The sequence below is a fragment of the Melanotaenia boesemani genome, chromosome 21 (genome assembly GCF_017639745.1).
Source record: "Melanotaenia boesemani isolate fMelBoe1 chromosome 21, fMelBoe1.pri, whole genome shotgun sequence".
Classification (NCBI taxonomy): domain Eukaryota; kingdom Metazoa; phylum Chordata; class Actinopteri; order Atheriniformes; family Melanotaeniidae; genus Melanotaenia; species Melanotaenia boesemani.
This window is the reverse complement of record NC_055702.1, coordinates 16,302,162-16,319,953: the sequence shown is the minus strand read 5'-3', so window position 1 is coordinate 16,319,953 and position 17,792 is coordinate 16,302,162. Positions and strand designations below refer to the sequence as shown.

Genomic DNA, 17,792 nt, shown 5'->3' with positions numbered 1-17,792 from the left:
CTGTTAAAAGCAAAATACCTGTGAATGTAGTTGAATGTGGGTGTGTGTGTTTTACCCTGCCCGGCAGGCCCAGCTCTGACGTCACATCGGGAAAACGAAACTGACGAGTTGGAGTTTCCCGTGAATAGCAGCTAACCAGCACACACACCGACCGCTGCAGACAGTATTTAAAGAAAGTGCAGCTGGACTGAATGGCAGTTTGTCTCACAGCTTTAGTTTGTCTGTACAAATTCTTAGCCGAAGTGTCTCATTTCTGACTGCGCGTGAGCTACGTTGACGAAGCCTCTTCGCCTCAGGTAACTTCTCTTATTACAATGAATTAGTCGACCAAAATACCAAATATGAAGTCAAAAGTCAGCAATCCACTGCCGGAGAATATTTAGACGAATATTATATGCATCAACTAGTGCAGAGACTAGATTTGGGCACAAGTCGGGTAAAAATACATTTAAAAAGCCAATATTTTATTTAAAAATTAGCAGATAATTATAACTAAAGTAGTCATGTGATATAGCAAAAAATGTTCATGCAAATAGCCGGTTTTATCTCATCATCAACAGTTCTTAACTTCCTCGTTTGCTTTCTGTTGCACAGAAATATTGGTAATGAACGAAACTTGCTTTGAGCCAAAGGGTTTATCACTTTCTATAGCACGGTAGTTTTTTTATTTTTGCATCCGCTTTATAGAATGTAAACAGTTTCAACAGACAAATATTACACTCTTATAAGCAGCTGATGAGGTGATGCTGCATAAATGCTGTATTATGACCAAGAACGTGGTGGTGTGGATGTAGAACATATGACAGAACAACATACATATTACATGTTGCATTTACTTAAACTTGGGCATCTGATGTTTACTCAGGTAAAGGTCAGTTTTATACTTGGGGTGGAACCTGGTGGATCCATTCAGATTCTAGGAGCTGCCCAGGGCCCTCCTTTGGCCCTGCTTTTTGGACTTAATATTACTGTGGTAAGACTTTGAATTCACTTTATCAAATCTTTTCGTCTTATTTTTTTATGGTTCGTTTACTGCTGTCTATTCTGAAACTGCTTCCTCTAGTAAGTAAACTATTGCTTATTGTAGTACATCTTTAATTAAGTGGAAAAAACATAAAATGAGATTCACTGTCTCACTATAGAACATCACCTTAGTTTTTAAATGAAGATTTCAAATTATTTAAGAAATTATTTGTTACCACCATTTTAATTTAATGTATTTAAAAATGTGAAATGTTAGACTGATGTATATAGTGATACAGACAAAAATAGTATTTGGATGTTTTCCAAAAATTATTAGCTGAAAACTTGAACTATCTCAGCAATATGTGCAGTGTGTCCTCAAAAAGTTTGAGGAAGCTGGACGAATGTAGACAAAAGAAAAAGTGACAGGCCTTGAAAAACTGTTTAAAATATATGTTTAGATAAAAAAAAGTGTTTATATGAATATTATTTGAAAAGGATGCCCTTTAAAATAGCCAAAAAGAGAGATGAATCAGGAGCTTCAGTCGATTCTTTGCAGAAGCCTTATCAGAATTGGACTTTATGGACGAGTGACTGTCAAGAAGCCATTTTTTAAGAAATGGAAATGATGAGAAAAGGGTGAGGAATGCGAAATGACTTGAGAATTGGACTAAAGGCAAGTGGCAACGAGAGTGACGAATCTAAATTTGACATTTTTGGTTAAAATTGTTGCTAGTACAGATGAGGACAGGAGAGAGGTAGAGTGCAACATGAAATAACTACAGTTAATTTAAAACATGGTGGAAGCACTTGCATGGTTTGGGCTCTGCGTTCCAGTCTGTGTCCTTGAGGAACTCAGAAAAGTACGCGCAGATTGTGAGCTATCATGCAATATCATCTAGAAACATCCTGCGGGACTTCCAGATACAGACTGACAAAATAAAACTGTACACTGGGAACATAGATAAGCTGCAAGGTTAGGCCGTAGTGTTAGATGTAGTGATCCCGAATGATGGAAATATCAGGAAAAAGGAACATGAGAAACTGGAGAAATACCAAGGACTCAAGGAAGAGCTGGAGGAAGCCTGGAAGATGAAGGGAACAGTAGTACCAGTGGTCATTGGCACACTGGGGTCCGTGTCCCCCACACTGGAGAAGAGGCTCCAACCGATACCTGAAGAAACATGAAACATCTCCATCCAGAAGAGTGCCGTCCTAGAAACAGCTAAGATACTGCATAGGGCCCTCAAGCTCCCAGGACTCTGATAGAGAACCGAAACTTGAGATGAACAAACACCCATTCTACCCAGGGGAGATGTAAATATATATATATATATATATATATATATATATATATATATATATATATATATATATATATATATGGAGCTGTAGAGCTGTAAAGTGACCACAGTTGTAGACAAGTATGGACTTAATAGATATTAAATTGAACTGGGTCTTTCAAGTGACAGTTTTTTCCACTTCTGTAGAAATGGCTCATCCAAAACCACTGCTGATCCCTTGGCTGCGGTCCCAGATCGACAGTGGCAGGTATCCAGGTGTCCAATGGACAAACCCAGAGCAAACACAGTTCTCCGTCCCATGGAAACACGCCCTGAGACAGGACTCCTCTGACACTGATGTTCTCATATTTAAGGTTAATGTCTCTGATGGTCGTTATAAATCGCTCCCAGTCTTAAAGAAAGCACTGTGCACTGTCCTGTAATGATGTGCAGAATAAATTTTATATCACACCTGAGCTTGTTTACATGTGCTATGAATGTGGCGCGCTCCCTGCAGGCCTGGGCTGAAGTGAGTGGCAATGGCCGTGCTCAAGGAGACCCATCAGTCTGGAAGAGGAACTTCCGGAGTGCTCTTCGAGTTAAAGGCTTCAAACTGTTATCAGATAACAAAAATGACCCTGCTAACCCCCATAAAGTATTTCGCTGGCCAGAGGAATCGGCAACAGGAGGTGAGGATTCTCCACAGTATAAAACACGTTGTTATAATGAATAACAAACTGAGCAGCTGAAACTTGAAATTGTATTTTTCTTGCCATAAAGTCAAGAATGAAAATTTTCAGAGCTGCTTTTTATTCTACAAGCAATCTGATTAAAAAGGCAAAAACAAGCATATTTTTTTATACAAAAAGAACAATTAGATTAATTAAAAAATGGTAGAAACAATTAGAACAGGCATAGTGTAATTTGATATGATTATAGAGGTGTTGTATATAACAATAACTGCAGATTTTATTTTCCCTCCATCTTCAAAGCTAACACTTCTGCTGGATCCCAGGATCAAGATGACATGAGTTTATTTGTAGGCTTTGACATACCAAATGTAAGTGACTGTGTAAGTGAATGCTTCACTTGTAGGAACACATGAAGTAATATGTAAATGCTGTTTAAATGCTGCATAATTAAACAATTGAACATAACTTCATTTATCTGTGATTTCCAGAATCAGATTGTGCAATACTTAGACGATGTCTGCCTTCCGGAGAATATTGTGAATCCAGGTAAAAGAGCTCTTAAACTATTTATTATAATCTTGCAAGAATTGTATATCTTATGAGGTGAATTCAGTTTCATTCTAAAAAGCCAACTAAATGCCATTTAATTAATCACTGCCAACATGTACCAGCAGATTGCTCAGTCAGCCAGGATATTCTCCAGGAGTGTCTAAAAAGAATAAACATTGGCCCTGAAGAAGGTAGCTTTATCAGCTTTGCTCCTCCTCACTGCTGTAGCAGGAGCAGAAAACAATGAGTATTCATTGTACTTTTCCTGCAAACAGTTTTTCAGTTTCTCCAACTTTTCCACAGAGGGCACCACAGGCTTTGAGCCTCCTCCTGAGCAACAGCAGCTGCAGAATCACGTTGTGATTGGTGGACAGTCGTTGCCTGGGCAACAGCAGGATCCAGTAATGTTTGAGGGTGCAGCCAGTGAAACTGGGTTGCCTGAGCAACCAGCATGTCCAGAGAGGGGGGCTATGGGAGTGGCCTATGATGATGGGCAGTTTGCAGCACAGTTCCTACATACAATGCACAAGACCGGAGATGGAGATAATTTCAGTAAGTTGAAAGAGGCTGCTGCAACTGTAAAATGGGGGAATTTACCCACACACTAGTATAAATCACACCAAATATTAAAATGCAATATATTTTCTATGGCTATGAAATAGAGCATTCTCTCTACACATGAATAAGTTATGATTTGCAGCAAAAATGACATTTTCCAATCCAAGTCTCCTCTTTCTGAATCATTAGAGACTCAATTTAGGATATTAGTGTACTACAGAGGAATGAAGGTGTCTGAGCAGCTGGTTGAGAATGAAGCTGGAGTCTGCCTAGTTTACAGGTAACATCCAAATTATTATCTATTTTACAGGAAACTTGTATAATTCTAACGTATAATTACTTAACTCTAATGAAGAATTCCATTTTCTGTGTCATAGTAACTTAATAATATTTGGGAAATATTAAATGCTTATTTATGCTCTTGCTTTAAAAGATAAATCGAAATGGTTGATATTACTCTATTTTTCCACAGTGAATGTGAAGTAGGACCCAGGAGCTTCTTAGCTTAAATACAAAATATAACTTTCAATACAAGTAAATGATATAACCAGTGATCCAGTGTTGGTTGTTGATATTTCTGTGGCCATAAGAAGATAAAAAGATGTACATTAAAAGGAATCCTAGTGAGGTAAAAGGACTGCTGTTTTCTTGAGCTGTCATGATGTCAGGTTTTACCGCATGAAGGAGATGTACTGTTGATTGATTTTCTTGTCGACTGAGTTGGCCACTAACATCTGGTCTAGCCTTGCTGTCTCTGGCAAAATGCAGTAGTGATGTAAAAAAAATGAAATGTCAAAAATAGGAAGTAAGTGACAAATGTGGACTTCCAATCAGTAGCAGGTTTTTGTGAATCTCTTGGCTGAGGCTGTATCTGCCTGTTTCTTGTCGTTGTCAGATTTAACACCACAGCTTTTCAGAGCAGGGCATCCCCCTGCCTGATCCAATCTAGCAGAAAAGCTGCATCTCCTCCTCCGTTTCATCCCCTTGTTTTATGGTGGTTAACAGCCAGTGTTGAGGTGCCTTACAATGTAGATGTGTTGCACAAGTACTAAGAGGTGCTGCATCACATACAATAATATCAAGTACCATGGTTATTAACAGTACCAGTATATTACTATTCACCTCGATTTCCATAATGTTTTCCTCCTCTTTAAAAAGATTTTTCACACTGTTTAAAAAACCCCACTGACATCTGGCTTTGTGGTGAAGCTGGAAAGTGTTTAAATAGCATGAAGCAGTAGCTACTATTATTTAACAGCTTTGGCTCCAAACAGCATAGATGGGAGCATGACAGAGAAATGTACATACTAATTTGTGCTACGGTGAGTGCTACGATCTCCGCTCATACAGTTGGCACTACTCGCTTTCTCCTTGCAAAAATGCATGTTTATCGATTAGCATTTCAAATGGGGGTATTTCCCAAAATGTCAGAGAATATTATTAATGTTCTTAGAGATATGCCAGTTCTACATCCATCTATTGAACCTAAAACAAACAAAAAAAAAACCAATATTTTCTTTATGTCAGGCCTGAACTTATCGGTACGGTTGTGGATGAGGAAACAGGCCTCTCCTTGGTCTCCCTACCAACGCCCGCAGCCATGCTGGATCAGACTCAAGCTAAGCTGACTCAAAGGATTCTGGACACTCTGGGCGACGGCCTGGATGTGGGGGTGTCAGGCCACGTGATCTATGGCCAGCGACGGGGTGAAATCAAAGCTTTCTGGAGCTTTTCCAAATTTGACAGCAGCAAACAGCCTAAAGAGATTTCTAAACTTCAGCCTGATCGACTTTACCTGTTCAGAGACTTTGTGCACGGTGGGTGACAGAAGTAATTATTTTACACAATGTTAACATGAATACATGTACAGTGTGTTGCATGCTGGTATTTTAAAGTGGCTGATTCTCTATAGGGATAGTGAACTTTAGTAATGGGGGGGACTGTCCTCCATGCTCGCTGTTCTTCTGTCTCGGGGAGAAGTGGCCTGACCCAGGCGGCCGGCCTTGGGAGAAGAAACTCATCACAGTTGAGGTGGGAAAACTTTTAGTTTATTAGAATATTATCCTTCAGGTCTGAAAGGTTTTTCCTCAGCGTCCATGCAGCAGTGCACGTCATAACCAAAAAAGCTGATACGAAAGAAGTTATTTTGTGGTCATATGTGCCATGTTTCTTTTGTTACTCTTAACATTGTATCTGACTTCGTCTCCTTTTTTTTCCCCTGTCACTCAGGTGGTCCTGACTTCAATGGAGCTACTGAAGAATATAGCTGTCGAAGGCGGTGCCTCGTCTCTACAATCTGTAGAGCTGCAGATGTCGTTGGAAGAGATGATGGAGCTGTACTAAAGCACTTCTCTTTGCCCAAAGGAAGTCACGGTTTACTCTGTTTTTGCGTCCCTTAACAACACAAGCACAACATCTCTAACAGTTGTTTTATGAATATTTTTTTTCATCATTCTTAGATAAATTCTGTTAGACAACAAGCTGCTGCAACACACTGAACACAGCAGGTCCTTTACTTAGTCTTCCCTCTGGATCTACAAATAATGTGTTGGTGCTTGAAAGACCACCCATAAGCTGTCTATCATCCAGCTGATAATCTTTTTTTACAACATTAATCATCCAAATGTATAATAATTTTAGTTAAATGTGTGGAACCACTTTACATATTGAATAAGGATTACATGGGAGCAACACCAATCGGGAGTGAATTAAAGTGAAATGAATGTGTTGTAGCAGAAATAACATGAATGACTGGAACTGGAAAAATGTTTAAGTTGATCTAACAGAGCAGAAATGATCAGAGCATCTGGAATCAGTCAGTATGTACTGCATCTTATCAATGGCACACATACTGAAATACAAACTGCAGATGCGGCTTATTCCAAATTTATTCTGTATCAGTGCTTTAGAGGACTGAATGATACACAGCAAACAAGATTTTCTGACTTTATTGAAACATTCGTGAATAGTATAATCATAATAAAATCGATTTCTTCTCAAGAACTACAACATATACAGAATTTCTTTCTTTAATCGATGTGAAAGCTGTTCTACGTGATATATTATAAGTCTCAATCCAAATAGGAGGAAATAGAAAAATTAGCCTTTCATATAATTTCTTGTGTTTAGTTGCTGTCACAGTGGCTGGCTGGTCTGGATGAGGACAGTCGCCTTCATTTTGTTTTCTGGGTCATCCACACAGTTACAATGAGAATTTATGCACTGACAAGCTTAAAATGGGATGTTTACGAAACAAAATCAATAAAGCAAATCAATGAATTTGACATGTTTCAGTCCCTGTCTGCTTCTTCTGCGTCTCCGTCTCGCTCTGTCTCAGGCTTCGCCTCCTCAGGAAAGGAACTTTCTTCCAGTCCTGACATTGGGACAAGCTTCCCTTCTTCGTTCACTCCCATCGGTTGGATGATGTTATCTCTGCAAAAGTGTAAAAGTCAGAAACAGTTTTATCCTAAGTAGTAATACTGCTCCAATTTTTGTCACTGATAATAATTGAGAGTATCTGATAGACTCTGTATCTACGGTTTCACCCCTATCGTGATATTGTAAATACTTATTTTGCAAAAGAGTATTGATATAGGAAGAATAAAGTCATATATTTAAATTTATACAGCCTCATCACAGATTTAAGGTCATGCATCTTTAATACCATTAGCTATTAATATCCCTGTGTTTCTTTTCTGACCTGGACAGCTTGTTGAAGAGCATAATCAGTCTCTTGGCCTCCTCCTCCTTCTCCTCCTCTGTCATGCCCTCCATGGGATCTGGTTGCTCTGCCTCCACCCGCCCTGTTACTGGGTTGATGCGGTCTTTGACCTGCCGGTACTCCTCTGTATCTGAATCAGAGTCGCTGGAATACTGGACACTGGTATTGGAGTTCCTGGCACCCTGACCTCCCAGCAGGCCCCTGGTGGCCAGAAGCCCAGCTGCATTACCGTAACCTGTGTACTTGACAAAACGCCTCACTGACAAAAGAAGAAGTGATCAAAAGTTGACAAGACCATAGATAATATCTCTAGAACTTGTCTGCCATCGTCCTCCTTGATCTTCAGGAGTGTCAGTGTTTACCGTTTTCCTTGCAGAGGACAAAGATGAGGTCAGCAGCACAGTGTTTGAGGTCTGTGTCCAGATGAGTCATGAGACGAATCAGACGATTCTTCACAGTGGTCCCTTCCTCCGGTCTATGTGATACATCTCTCAGAGGAGGGAGAATCTAATGAGATGGACACATTCGGATTTTCAGTTGTCTTGGAAAATGTACACAAATGAGAAAGAACATTGTAACCACTGTAAAATATAGTGGTATAGTGATTATCCCATAACGATGACATGGTGGTCTGGGATATTAAAATACTCGTTTGTTGTATAAGTGTTGGATGCAAAGGAAATTGACATTTTTAACGTCTGACGTGGACAAAATTGTTATATCCTGCTGACTGTGTAGGTGCATTTCAGACAGGATTGTAGCTGGCTCTTGGTCAGCTCCACAGGACTTAGAGAATTTGCTAACGTCATAATATCTGATGCTGTTGAGCATTTTTCTGTCTCAGCAGCTCAATTTAACAATGCTCACAATATTTTGCTCATTATTATAATCCATTAGTGAAAGCTTTCTCATTATTTTGGCCAACGTTACATGTTTTCTGATGTAGAGCCGTGTTTCTCTGTGAGCTCTGCAGCTTTCTGTCAGCAGATTGAGGATTGGTGTCAGCTTCTCTTTGATCCTGTCACCCTGAAAAGCACAGAAACAAGGAAAGTCCTTATGTCAGTATTAGGGGATTGCTTCTATAGTCTTGAAAAAAGGTATATTCCAAATATAACCGTCCTCTCTTTGTATTGCTTTCTCCCTCACCGAGTCCAGGCGTTTCTCCATGAACATCAGCAGGGTGTGGACACAGTCCATGTTTATTCCCAGACTTTCCTTGGAATCTGGCATTAGAGGCACCGTAAGCAGCACATCAAGACACTGGAGTGGCAGCGCTGACAGCAGGTTGACTGTATGACTGCAGCATTGAGAGGGGAATACAGGAAAGGATACTTAATGTTCTCTTGGCTTGGATAGGACTTGCATATATTAGTATCCATAAAAACACAATCACTGATAAGAACAGTGGCATAGAAAAAGTTTATGTAATCAAAACAAAAAACAAAGAAAATTACATTTACTAATAACTAGAGATGTGAAAAGCCTTGAAATGAGTATATAATAAATAATGCTTTATCAGACCTGAGCTTTCTTACATTTTAATTTATATTATGAAGATTAAAACAAAAGTATTTCCTAATAAGAGTGAAATTCAGCTACCAAATTACACTATTATTTCACAACCAAGGACATAATTTCTTAGTAATCCTTAGCAGGGTTAAAGTGATGCTCACCATGGATACAGACATATCACCTATACATTTGTATTTTATAAATAAATAGACTATTATGTAAATGCTTTTCACTTGCTGACAAATGTGTTGTCATACATTATTATCTCTAAAACCACATTTGTCAGAAGCTCTTAAAAAGTAAAGACCACATTTCCCCCTAGCAACCTTGTTTACAGCTGTATTGTACATGCTGTAAACATATGATTTTATGGTATGGCACTTTATCGAAAATTAGAAAACATCCCCTCATGCTCACCCCTGCAGCTCGTCAGTATCATCAGACAACAAACACTTCCTCATTAGGCAGAGACGCAGAATCGCCACCAGGTGTCGGTACAGAGCTGCTTCTTCCTGGAGGGCGAGAAACAACAGGAAGCTCAACTTCTTTCTTCATGGATGAAATACAGCTGACATATAACAGCTTTTTTTTTCTTCATGTAAATTGTTTGTGTTTCCTCAAGTGATAGATGTGATTGATAACAGCTCTGCCATCTTTTAAAATGTAGACTCTCCTCCTATTTTCTTTTAACAGCTGAAGGCTGACTGGTTTCCTTCACATTCACTGACCTCTCTTGGCTCCTGCCTGTGGGTACTGTAGGTGATATTGAAGAGGATTTTCAGGATCTCTACGATGCGCTGAGAGGCTTCCAGAGATATAGGTGGTGCCACAGGGTCCAGCGCACATTCATACTGATCCTTCCACTGTACCTCCAGGCAGCTCTCCAAGGCTGTGGTGAGGATGGACACTCCACCCTCCTGAAAGAGGAAAAGAATGAGTGAGAGGGCAGGAAGCAAACTGATGGTGATTAATAAAATATCTCTCATAGCAGCTTTGCTTTATGTGAGTTTGTGTTACCTGTTGAAGCTGAGTGCTGAGCTCTGGACGGAGGGCGGTGATGAGGAACATGAGGCGCAGCTCATAGAACTTAAGACTGGAGGGAGAGGACCAGTTGACACTGGAAGACAGGCGCTCGGTGAGACCACTCAGGAGCCTGACAGGAGAAACAGCAGGACATTACCTTTCTGGAAATATTCTGACTTACACAAAAGCTAAATGAATGTGAAAAATGTTACAAATGCAAAGTTTTTGTAAGATTGGCTGGATGTGTGTGTGTGTGAGTGTCTTGTGAATGTGAGGCAGCCCACCTGAGACCACTGAACCTCTCCTGTGCCCAGGTGCTGTTATACACCACATTACACAGCACCTTCATGGCTTCTTTTCTTAGGGCCTCTTCTCCTTGATCACCTTCCTCCTCCACTTCCTCCCCCTCCGCCTTGCTTTCTCTGCGGTCCCTCCTTCCTCGCTCCAGCACCTTCTGATGGCTTCCGCCTCTGTGCATTTCATTGATGCTGGTCCTGTGGCTCCCGCACCAGCTGATGCTGTCCAGATCTCCACTGTTAACATTGCTGATGTCACTCTTGGAGTCCTCATCGATAGCAGGGAACTCCTCATCTTGCTCATTAGTCTCACCTTCATCCCCTTCAACTCGAGCCTGCAGCACTTTGGCCTCTGCCAAAGTAGCGATGATGTTATCATAGAACTCACAGTCAGGGTCGCAGGCTTCATCACAGGCATCACTTGCGGTCAGCCCGGCTATTTTGGCCAAGGTCAGGAGAGCACTGTCGGTCACCAAGGGGCCCAGGATCTTTTTGTCTCTTGACAGGATCCTCAAGGTACGGAGACATACTCTCAACAAACGACTTTTGACTCCTGTTCTTATGAATCTCACAAGGACAAGAGCTAAGTTCTGAAGACAGAAAGAGAAAACATCAACATGAATTTAGTTTAAAAGTATTTTAAGTTTGAAACTACACCTCTGGGTAAGCGGAGTGACGACACCAGTTTACCTGTCTGAGGATGAGACCTCGATCTTCATGCATGTACTCCTCAGTGTCAGAGTCAGAATCAGTGCAGTCCCTCACTTTATTCTTCTTGAACTAATGTAATGAATAAATAGAATTTACATTTTTACACTGTCCTTGAGTTCACAGATTAATTTAGACTGCTTTTATAAGCAACACAAATACAAATATTTGTTTGTGTGGCTGTAGTTTACCTCTTCTAGTTTCCTTTGCTGCAGGGAGTTGATTATCCATTTTCAGGAAACAATGTAGCAATAAAGAGAGAAGAATATGTCATTAGCATTCCTCTTTAAAAACATCCTGAACAATATGTGGTGAAATAGATTAACTACTTGTTAGGCGAGAGGTTAACAAGTGACCATTCTGTATAAGCGGATGCAAACCTGACATATCACCAGAATGTGAAAAGGAACCACTGAGAAATGAATTAACTAAATGAATAAAACTTAAAAAAAGGATAATTTGAATTTAAGGTCTTAAAACTCAAAACTCCAACAAATTAGAAATAAAATCAAATTAATTTAAATCCACTTGGAACCTCTTTAACAGAAAAGTTTTCAAGACATAAAAGTCACACTTTCTCTATTGTTTTTAGTAGTGTCCCCCAACCCCCACCCCCCCGTCCTCCTGGACTCAATCTGCCTGAGCATGGGGTGAGAGAGGATCAGGGACAACTGATACAGCAGAATTACTAATCACATGCAGACTGTGGGGGCGGGGACGAGTAAATGCATGGAGGTGTAGAGTAAGTAAGGTATTAGAGAACAGGGGGAGGACATGGGTTGCGACAGTCAACTTTCACTGGATGTAATGCCATAAGCCAACTCACTTTCAATTTCTCCCTCTCCTCAGTATCAATGAAGAAGCACTGGGCGTACTGCAGGGAGAGAAAGAACCATACAAAATGTTAAGCAGATGTTTACAGTGTGTAAGGATGTGCAAGCTTTTGTGTGGTGTTACCTCTTTATTGAACTCCTGCAGCTGTATCTGAACGCCATTCTCATCCCCCTGCTTGATGCACTGGATAATCCCCTCAACGTCCACATCCATGCTTCCTGCGCACACACCAATCATTCGACCCATAACAAAATTAAAGTTACACAACTATGAGGATGACTGTCATGACAGATTATGCATGCTCAAATACACAGCAACACCAAAAATACAACATGTGCTGTGCATGTTAATTTAGCCTGTTGTTAAATTAAAATATGAAAATTCAAGCCATGAAATGATGGACTTTAAGTGAAGCACTAATATCTTATTTCCATTGCTGCCACTTCAAATCAATGCCTAATAAAGCTGGTTTTGCATCATGTATGTGACAATTCAGACTGATACAAAAGAGATGGACATTTAAAGACTGCAGACCGATTACACGTGACTGCGCCAGCTTAAACTTACCTTGAGAAAAGTCACTCCAGGTAATAATAATCCAGGTGAGCAATTTTTCCTCAAATCTCAAGAGTCCAAAGTGATATCACTTCTCCAACTTTCCCTCTGCTTTTTGCCAACAGTGTCTTACTTCACGTTTGCTGAGTGTATTGTGTCCTGCCCTTGAATTTGCTTCAACTGAATTGCTTTCCAGTCACCCTCATGCAGCTAGCCTATCTCTCTCTCTCTCTCTTTAATCCAACAGAGATGCAGGAGCCATGGAGTGTTTATGGTTATAATCCACTAATGGACTCTAAGCTTAGATCTGCCAGTGTTGACCCTCTAACCTCCTACAGGTTTTTCATACTTGTGCTGTGCAGCTCTTGCATTTTGTCCAGCTTTAACGCTCGTTTACTGAAGCCCAGGAAACTCTAAAACAGCCATTAAGATTTTATTCTTTTTTATTTAATTATTTTTTTCATTAGCAGTTGTGTAACCGAGATCGGCTCTTGAAAAATAATCTGGATTTGAAAAAACGTCAATGAAAAAATGCATCTGTTCAGTCTCTTAAGGCAAGTTCATTTGTACACCACATTTTATGTACAAGACAATTCAAGGTGCTTTACATAAAACAAAAGCATTACAGCGTGGTACAAAAAGCATTAAAAACAAACTTTAAAAGAAATAAAAGGAATAAAAATAAAGATAAAGCTAAAATAAAATAGATAAAATGCAAGAAATACATTTAAAGTTTAAAACAAAAGAAAAGGGAAAAATAAAGAACATTAGATAAAAACAGCATTAAAATATGACCAAGTTGAACAATTAGAACTTCTTATTAGTCATTACTGATGATGTTTCATCCACAGCAGCTTTAGAGAAGTTTGTAGAACCTGATTTTTATTTGGGCCGTTTCTGTCCTGTTCAGCTCTCTGAGTTAACCAGGATAACAGCTTCATATTACCTTCAAATTGTATTTTAGACCTCATCCCAACCAGACTATTTAAGGAAGTATTTTCCTTAGTTAATACATCTGTACTGGAGCTGATCAACATATGTCTATTGACAGGATATGAACCATAATCTTTTAAGAGTGCTGTAATCAAACCTTTATTTAAAAAACCGACCCTCGAGCCAGGAGTGTTAGCTAATCATAGATCTATAGCCAACCTCCCCTTTATGTCTAAAATTCTTTTTAAATGGTTTAAATTCTACTATGTGCCCATTTGAGCAGAAATAATCTGTTAGAAAAGTTTTAGTCAGGATTTAGAGCTCATCATAGCACAGAGACAGACCTGGTAAAGTTACCAATGATCTTCTCATTGCATCAGATAAAGGACTCCTGTTTGTACTTATGTTGTTAGATCTCGGTGCTGCATTCGACATCATTGATCACAGCATTTTGTTACAGATATTATGTTATATGAACATATTATTGGGATTAAAAGTACTGCATTAGGTTGGTTTAAGTCATACAGTATTTATCTGATAGATTTCAGTTTGTTAATGTAAATTATGAGTCTTTCTCACACACCAGAGTAAGTCATGGAGTTCCTCAGAGTCCTGTACTTGGACCAATACTTTTCAAATTATACACGCTTCCTTTAGGTAATATCATTAGACAGCATGGTATAAACCTTCATTGCTATGCGGATGATACTCAGATTTACTTCTCCATGAAGCCCGATGAAACCAATCAGTTTGTTAGATTACAAAAAAAAGTCTCGAAGACAAAGACCTGAATGACTCCGAACTTTGTCTTTCTAAATTCAAACAAGACTGAGCTTGTCTTTGGATTAGAAAAACTAAAAACTGTCTAGTGATGTAATTTATCTGGATGACATTAATTTGGCTTCCAGTATCACAGTGAGAAACCATGAGTTACTTTGGACCATTTTGGTTCTTTGGCTCAATATAGCAAGAATTAGGGACATGCTATCTCAGAGTAATGCAGAAAAACAAGTCCATGCTTTTGTTGCTTCAGGACTGGATTACTGCAATTCCTTTTTAATGGGCTGTCCTACATATGGCCTGAAAGTCTCCAGCTGATCCAAAATGCTGCAGCAAGAGTTCTGATGAGAACTAACAAGAGAGATCATATTTCTCCAGGTTAAGCTTCTCTTCACTGACTCCCTGTTAAATCAAAGATAGAATTTAAAATTCTTCTCCTCACATATAAAGCTCTCCATGACCAGGCTCCATTGCATATCTAACATTTCATAGTTCCATATATTCCCAACAGAGGCCTTTCCTCTCAGACTGCAGGTTTACTTGTGGTTCCTCGAGTCTCTAAGAGTACAATGGGAGGCAGAGCTTTTGGCTATCAGGCCCCTCTCTTATGGAACCAGCTCCCAGTTTGGGTTTCGGAGGCAGATACCCTCTGTACCTTTAAGATTTGGCTTTAAACCTTTCTTTTTTGGATCTGTTGACCTTGATCTTTTTGCAATCTGTTTGTTTTCCTTCACTAGGCTATTAATTATTATGAATTGGCTCGAACTGATTTGTAAAAACACTGTTACAATGATCAAGCCGACTAAAGCTGAAAGCATGGACTAGTTTTTCCAGGTCCTGCTGTGACACCTGATCTTTTACCCTTGATATATTCTTAAGATGATAGTAGACTGACTTAAGATAACATTAAAGTTTCTTCAATGTTAACTGACTGAATTACCTGGATTCTTCTGTAATCAATCAATCAATAGACTGCATGTACTGTATTCATAATAAGGCTGTTAATTTGTTCCCACAAGATGGCACCATTTTCAAGGTTGGGTCTGACCAGTAAGAAGATGTTATTAATCACATGTGAACAGGAGCATCATTACACATAATAAAAAGCTTCAGTTTACAGTAAACTTTAACATTTTACTCAAACCAAAATCTACAGATGTCACACATCAAAGCAACTAAAAAGATGTGAGGGAGTGTCGGCAGACATACAGTACAGCTCAGATTCTTAGACACTGCTGTTGTTTACAGTTTCAACACTTAACGCAGTTTACTGGGAAGCTGATAATAAGTTCACAGACTTGCGGCAAAGTGTTTTAGTGTAAAACTATGGGAAGATGACGTGTGAAAGACAAGCCTTCCTGGCAGGATGCTCTCCCTTGTGCCCAGGTAGTAAAGGAAATGGGCCCCAACGGCGGGCGGGGCGGGGGGGCTTTAGTAGTCAGCTTGTGGCTGCAAGCTTAAAACAACAGGATACACACTATGTCATAGACAGTGGAAGAAAAGTCAGAGGAGTTCTCCTGGAAATAAACACATATTCCTCGTGAGAAATTAGGTGTAGGATACCAATGAGTCAAGAAAAAAATGGGCTGAAGAAAACAACAGCCACTGACGCAATCCTGGACTGTAAATCTTCATCATCCTCATTCAGACTGACAACATCAACACCAGCAACATAGTGTACCGTTGCATGTAGTCTAAACACAGCTGACCTGAATATGGAGAGGCTTTGAAGAGTCAATTTGCTCTAAAGAGGGTTATTTTTGCATGATGTACAATACATTTTACAGCACATTTTTTCACATATAGAATATTTTTTTTTATTTTAAGTCCCTATAAGGAATAGATTATGATCTACACAGTACACAGTATTTCTTTTTATAACTGTTAATTCTTTTCTTTGTATTTACTACTAAATGTTTTTTTTAAAACACAGTAATAAATTGTAATTACAGCAAATTTGTATTTGTTAGTCTGTATTTCTCATTGAACAGAATAAGTTAGATTTTATTTCACTGAATTTCATACAGGTATCAAAGGCAATGAATAAATGTGAAGAAAGAACTGTGCAGACACTCAAGGGCTGTTTTCATGTTCAGAGTAAGTTCCTCTGTGTTTACAAAACTCCGAGACTTCATACCAATAGCCATACACACAGTTCTTCATGTTGAATTAAGTGTGAGATTATTCATAGGCTGAAATGATTATTGTGAAAACATTTTTGCTTCCCGCAGCCCGGCTGTAATGCTTTTATTACTTTATGTAAAGCACTCTGAATTGTCTTGAACATGAAAATGTGCTATACAAATACATTTGCCTTGCCTATTATATACTCTATAATATGCTATAAACCATTGTTTACATGTTTATTGTGTTTATTAATTCATTGCTGCACCAGCAGGCTATGCTTCGTCTTGGCTCACAATCCCTGTCATCACCATATGTTATCCCATCATCACTGGATGTAATCCATGCTTAATCATAAGTGAAATAATAATCATTTGAGTGCTTATGCCTTTTTGTGCACGCATGCTAGTGGTGACTCAGTGCACTACTCTGTCATTGAAAAGGTACACAATGGACTCATAAAGAGAAGTTTGAAATCAGAGCGGAAGATAAAAACAATTGTGGAAGCAAGAAAAGGTTAAACTGAGATTCTGCCTTAATATTGGTCTGCTGTACCAAAAAAAAAAAAAAAAGAAAAAGTGGTGGAGGTAAGGACCCAAGTGCTGGCTTAAAGAGGCGGGAAGGAGGCCGGTGCAGGAACAAGGTTTTTAATAACCAAAAACTAAACTAGAAAACAAAATACTATGATATGGCATGACACTAAACTAACAAAAATACACTGAATACCAAGTGAACTAATGAGCAGGAAAGCAACACGGGCCTAACATAACCCTAAATACTAGAAACCTAGAACCTAAACCATAAACAAAACAAAAACCAAGAACATGAAACAAGAACATAACAGTACCAAAGAACATAAACCATAAATCATGACAAAAAATCTTAATTTTTTGGATTTCCTAAAGAAACAGTGGTATTTGAAAATATGCCAGAGTGTGTGTGAACAATCCAGGATGCTGCAGTTTCATTAGACTAGCAGTCAAACTTGATTTGTCATTAATGTATCATGGTAAGGACAGCTGCAAGATGAAGGAGCTGTTTTTTAAACACTGCATGAGGGAAGGTGGATGTGAGTGAAGGACATTTCAAGAATAAACATGGTGACGGCAAAAGTGACTCAAGGGAAAAAGGCACAGGAAAAATGGGGCGATAAAGAAAAGCTTGGAGGAGAATCGGGGTTATTTTGGGCTCAGCGGGCTTCCTGCAGGTGATGGAAATGAATGAATGATTTCTGGAACAATTGCTCAGCAGCATGTGAAGC

General features: G+C 39.2%; 2 protein-coding genes across 4 annotated transcripts; one reads left to right on the top strand and one right to left on the bottom strand.

Annotated features, from left to right (window-relative positions):
* Positions 1 to 102: 102 nt before the first annotated feature.
* On the top strand, positions 103 to 7,329 carry irf3 (interferon regulatory factor 3). Of its 3 annotated transcripts, none has more exons than XM_041974566.1 (12): positions 103 to 296; positions 866 to 973; positions 2,454 to 2,620; positions 2,764 to 2,935; positions 3,239 to 3,306; positions 3,427 to 3,484; positions 3,613 to 3,678; positions 3,791 to 4,039; positions 4,235 to 4,325; positions 5,573 to 5,862; positions 5,958 to 6,076; positions 6,275 to 7,329. In XM_041974566.1, the coding sequence occupies exons 3-12, from the start codon at positions 2,456 to 2,458 to the stop codon at positions 6,386 to 6,388; spliced, it is 1,392 nt and encodes a 463-aa protein (XP_041830500.1). In that variant the 5' UTR covers positions 103 to 296; positions 866 to 973; positions 2,454 to 2,455; the 3' UTR covers positions 6,389 to 7,329. The 3 variants fall into 3 exon arrangements, with proteins under 3 accessions (XP_041830500.1, XP_041830498.1, XP_041830499.1); XM_041974564.1 differs by having other exon boundaries at positions 3,610 to 3,678; XM_041974565.1 differs by lacking the exon at positions 866 to 973 and having other exon boundaries at positions 3,610 to 3,678.
* Positions 7,330 to 7,332: 3 nt separating this feature from the next.
* On the bottom strand, positions 7,333 to 12,850 carry LOC121632833 (synembryn-A). The gene is made up of 14 exons (XM_041974589.1): positions 12,707 to 12,850; positions 12,263 to 12,357; positions 12,132 to 12,179; positions 11,497 to 11,514; positions 11,288 to 11,377; positions 10,586 to 11,187; positions 10,296 to 10,431; positions 10,007 to 10,195; positions 9,696 to 9,790; positions 8,913 to 9,063; positions 8,697 to 8,792; positions 8,129 to 8,273; positions 7,746 to 8,025; positions 7,333 to 7,477 (listed from the first exon to the last, which is right to left on the bottom strand). The coding sequence occupies exons 2-14, from the start codon at positions 12,350 to 12,352 to the stop codon at positions 7,336 to 7,338; spliced, it is 2,082 nt and encodes a 693-aa protein (XP_041830523.1). The 5' UTR covers positions 12,353 to 12,357; positions 12,707 to 12,850; the 3' UTR covers positions 7,333 to 7,335.
* Positions 12,851 to 17,792: the final 4,942 nt, after the last annotated feature.

Coding starts and splice junctions, on each gene's coding strand:
- irf3 (XM_041974565.1), top strand. CDS start 2,456: ATGGCTCATCCAAAACCACTGCTGATCCCTTGGCTGCGGTCCCAGATC. Junction 3,679..3,790: donor AAACATTGGCCCTGAAGAAG/GTAGCTTTATCA, acceptor ACTTTTCCACAG/AGGGCACCACAGGCTTTGAG. Junction 4,040..4,234: donor CGGAGATGGAGATAATTTCA/GTAAGTTGAAAG, acceptor CTGAATCATTAG/AGACTCAATTTAGGATATTA.
- LOC121632833 (XM_041974589.1), bottom strand. CDS start 12,352: ATGGATGTGGACGTTGAGGGGATTATCCAGTGCATCAAGCAGGGGGAT. Junction 12,180..12,262: donor TGCAGGAGTTCAATAAAGAG/GTAACACCACAC, acceptor CTCTCCCTGCAG/TACGCCCAGTGCTTCTTCAT. Junction 8,026..8,128: donor TGTCCTCTGCAAGGAAAACG/GTAAACACTGAC, acceptor TTCTTTTGTCAG/TGAGGCGTTTTGTCAAGTAC.